Consider the following 3,555-nt stretch of genomic DNA (forward strand, 5'->3'; position numbering starts at 1 on the left):
TGATTGCGTCACTGGATAGCTGACCAATGGCTGGAGAGCGTGACTCACTCGCACTGCTAGCTCAGATTACTGTAAACACGGGGCCCAAATCCCTCTTTACTGTGCAGCAGGCCGTTTGGTAGCGAGGGTTTGTTCATTATACACTTTTTAACCCTGATATTTAAATGTTTCATAATATAAAATTTTACATAAATACCAAACCTTTAAAAGAACGTTCACTTGAACCTGGCTGAAAAGGTTTAAATAAAAACAATTTGTCCCTGCACTATGGACAACCAGTAATAAATAACTTGGTATATAATATAAATAAATTAATTTTGTAATAGCCCATTTAACACAAAGCATTTCATGATACCCAGTTGCACAAAACAATACTTCATTTCTTTCCATAATATTTCTGGATGTCACTTCAGATAATAAAAGACTGTGTTTTCAGAAAAAAAAAAAAAACAGAAACAAAAACCAAAAAACGATTTATCCATTAGGTGCCATTTGGAATTTTTTATGAAAAAGGCCATTTATGAAATATTAAAAAATTACACATGGTGCATTCAATTGTTTCAGTCATTTTAAGTGCTTTGGTCCTCCACACCAAATGGGGAAAAGGCTCCTATAAAAGGTTTATGTACAACTTGCTGCTCAAAAGTCCCTTGCAACTTTGTTTTACTATAGTACAGTAACTGTGACAGTGGCTGTCATGAGGCACATATTAAACAATCATTGCACATTTGTTTTCTATCAAAAGAACCACCAAATGGACAAGCAGAAGAGATCAGAGAAATTTTCCTTTTTCAACAGAGGTTTCGAAAGACTTGAGGATTAAAACCCCAAGAGGACAAAGTTCCTCACATGCAGTGTTTACAACAAGACCTGCATCACCTGTTTAACAAACACATCAGGAAAAACCATGCAGACACATAGCATTTAAGACTTTAGTAATCATTTTATTACACAGTTTTAATCAACACACAAAGCTCAACGAGCCTGTCAGGAAATTAAATATACAGAAGTTTGTCTGTGAGGAGTTTGTGTCCTCTCACCCAGGGACCCAATCGAGTCTGGCTGAACCATGTTAGCATCTAATTCAACAAGAGCAGGAAAATTAAGAAAAAAAAAAAGCAACCTAAGAGTTACAAGGGTGGTTTGGGGGAGAGAGAAGAAAAAAAAAACGGAAAAAAACCCCCCATTAAGACGCATGTTATAGAGACTGCTTTAAATAACTGGTCCGAAACCCTCCATGTGGTGAATGTTTGTGAAGTTGGTCATGGCTAAGGAAAGGGGTAGAGACAGTCTTTGCAATGACAAATGGAAACAAAATATATATATTCATAGTTTTCAAGTCCATTAGAATACTCTGGAGGAGAGGACAGGTCGTCCATTTTCTTTTAATTAACTGCTATGATTTTAAAAGAATTCCTTATAGATTTTATACAAAAAGATAGCCAGCATACCCCTCCCTTCTCTGCAATAAAGAAATAAAGAAAAAACAACAACTTCCTGATCCAATGTACAGTTGGAAGCCCAGGAAATGGAAATGAAAATGAAAAAGTAAACCGTAAAAAAAACATATCCCTCTATGTCCAGACTATCACAAATTGCAGAGAGAAAACAAAATGATAATAATATAGCCCTCCCTTCCCAGTTCTTAAAAACAACAAGGAATGCTTTTAGAGCCATAAACATCTTCTACAGCAAAATTGATATGGACTGATCCTAAGCAGCGGGTACGTCGCAATAGCAACGGAGAAGGTAAAGCAGGAGCTGTGGAGTGGAGGTTTGCATTTGGGGAGGAAAAGGGGCTACAGTTGTAGTTTGAGTATGTACACCATGGCTGCCAGAGGGCTAAGAGTGGGGGGGTGCTCTGGTGAGGGTAGGCGTGGCTTAAAGAAAGCACTCCAATGGAAACCAACAAGATCTGTTTTTTTCTTAAGCTTTTTTCTTTTTTATCTTTTGAACGTTCAAAATCTCCCCTAACCTTAAGATGGAGAGCTGTAATTTTCTCCCATCATGATTCTAACTCCAAAACTACATCGCATACTTTTGTGTCCATTCCCGAGCTATTCTGTTGTACCTGTGAAGGAAGAGAAATAAAAACATTACCACTGTATGTCAGAAAGGCATTTGCATGACACATACGCTCTTAAAAATAAAAACTCCAAAAGCAAAGAAAAGAACCATTTTGGTTCCCCAAAGAGCCTTTCAGTGAACAATTATTAAAATAACTATTATTTTCCTAGTGTGAAGATTTTAAATATCTAAATCTTTTTTCACTACATAAAGAACCTTTTGTACAATAGAAGGATTCCATTGACAGACCTGCCAACCTTTGAAAATTTTTTTGAGTATAGGTCATATAGCCTATTCATACATTACTTGAAGCTCCTTAATGGCTAATGTCAAAATCGTAATTGCACAATGTGCAAAATGCTAGACTTCATGTTAAATAGTTTTCATAGGTTAGTACTCAGAGTCTGCACTCAGTTTGTGATATTCCTGTTACACAGTCTTTTAGAGTAAATAGTAGGAATGCAACAATACAGTTAGCCCAAGGTTCAATAAATACCTCAGTATTTTAAACACAGTTTTCAGTTTGGTTCTGATGGTTTGGCACAACAGATTTCTTTTTAGCGATTTTAAATGCTATTTAAAAAAAGCTAACTCCACTATACTTTAAGTAAAACTCCAGTACATTGTTGTACACTGTAGAAAAACATGGATTATCACGCGTCTACCTTAAATTTATTTTGAGAGAAGTATAATTTTTATAGATTGGCCATTATTTAGTGCTATGAACACGTAATGTCGGTTTCATTCATACTGGATACTAGAGGGCGCCCCTGCACAGAAAGTCCACATATGCATCACCGAAGAAATAGAGCTCATTACTCTACACGCATACCATACACGCGTTTCCTCATCTCAGCGCACGACTCACGGACACACAAACAGAGCCAGTTTGGAGAGAAATAAAAAAAAAAAAAGGGAAAACGCTCTGATTGGTTGAACTCCTCATCTTTTTCTGTTGCTTGTTTACTGCGCGTGGACAGGTCACCGGGTTTTTGCGTAGTTTAGAGTGACAAATCGTACCAGCGTACTTTAAGGTCAAAATGCGTACCCGCTACGCAAAATGCGAACAGGTTGGCAGGTCTGCAGTAGTTTGGACAAAGACTTACTTTAAAGTCTTTGAAAGTACTTTACTTTAAAGTACGATTTCCATACCTACAATCTATTTTTCTCCTATAGATTATAGGTATGGAAAAATCACAAGCAAATGAAAATGTCAATCAAAACAAATGAAAACCATCTGAACCCCCACACCCAGCAAAAAGTAGTGCTGTAATCTTGCATTAAAACTATTAAAAATAGTTTCTGTTAACTGAAATAAAATATAAAATAAATAAACATAAAATGAAAAACTGAACTAAAAAGTACTAAATTGTAATAAGAACTAGAAGTACTAAAATTACTAAAACTGAAATAAAAATAAATGAAAGAAATTAGAAAATGAAATAAAATATTTTTTAAAAACTGTAAAAAAACAAAATAGAATTTAAA

The 3,555-nt window shown here is 35.5% G+C and overlaps 1 protein-coding gene across 1 annotated transcript in view; it reads right to left on the reverse strand.

Moving 5' to 3' along the window:
* Positions 1 to 927: 927 nt before the first annotated feature.
* The window catches only part of ube2d2 (ubiquitin-conjugating enzyme E2D 2 (UBC4/5 homolog, yeast)), an 8,955-nt gene continuing 6,327 nt past the window's right edge, over positions 928 to 3,555 (reverse strand). The window contains exon 7 of the mRNA XM_016576289.1: positions 928 to 2,071. Within this exon, the coding sequence (XP_016431775.1) occupies positions 2,026 to 2,071 (46 nt within the window). The 3' untranslated portion in view covers positions 928 to 2,025. The remainder of the gene's footprint in view (positions 2,072 to 3,555) is intronic.

This window comes from Sinocyclocheilus rhinocerous, unplaced genomic scaffold, assembly GCF_001515625.1.
Source record: "Sinocyclocheilus rhinocerous isolate Xijiao unplaced genomic scaffold, SAMN03320098_v1.1 scaffold474, whole genome shotgun sequence".
Classification (NCBI taxonomy): Eukaryota; Metazoa; Chordata; class Actinopteri; order Cypriniformes; family Cyprinidae; genus Sinocyclocheilus; species Sinocyclocheilus rhinocerous.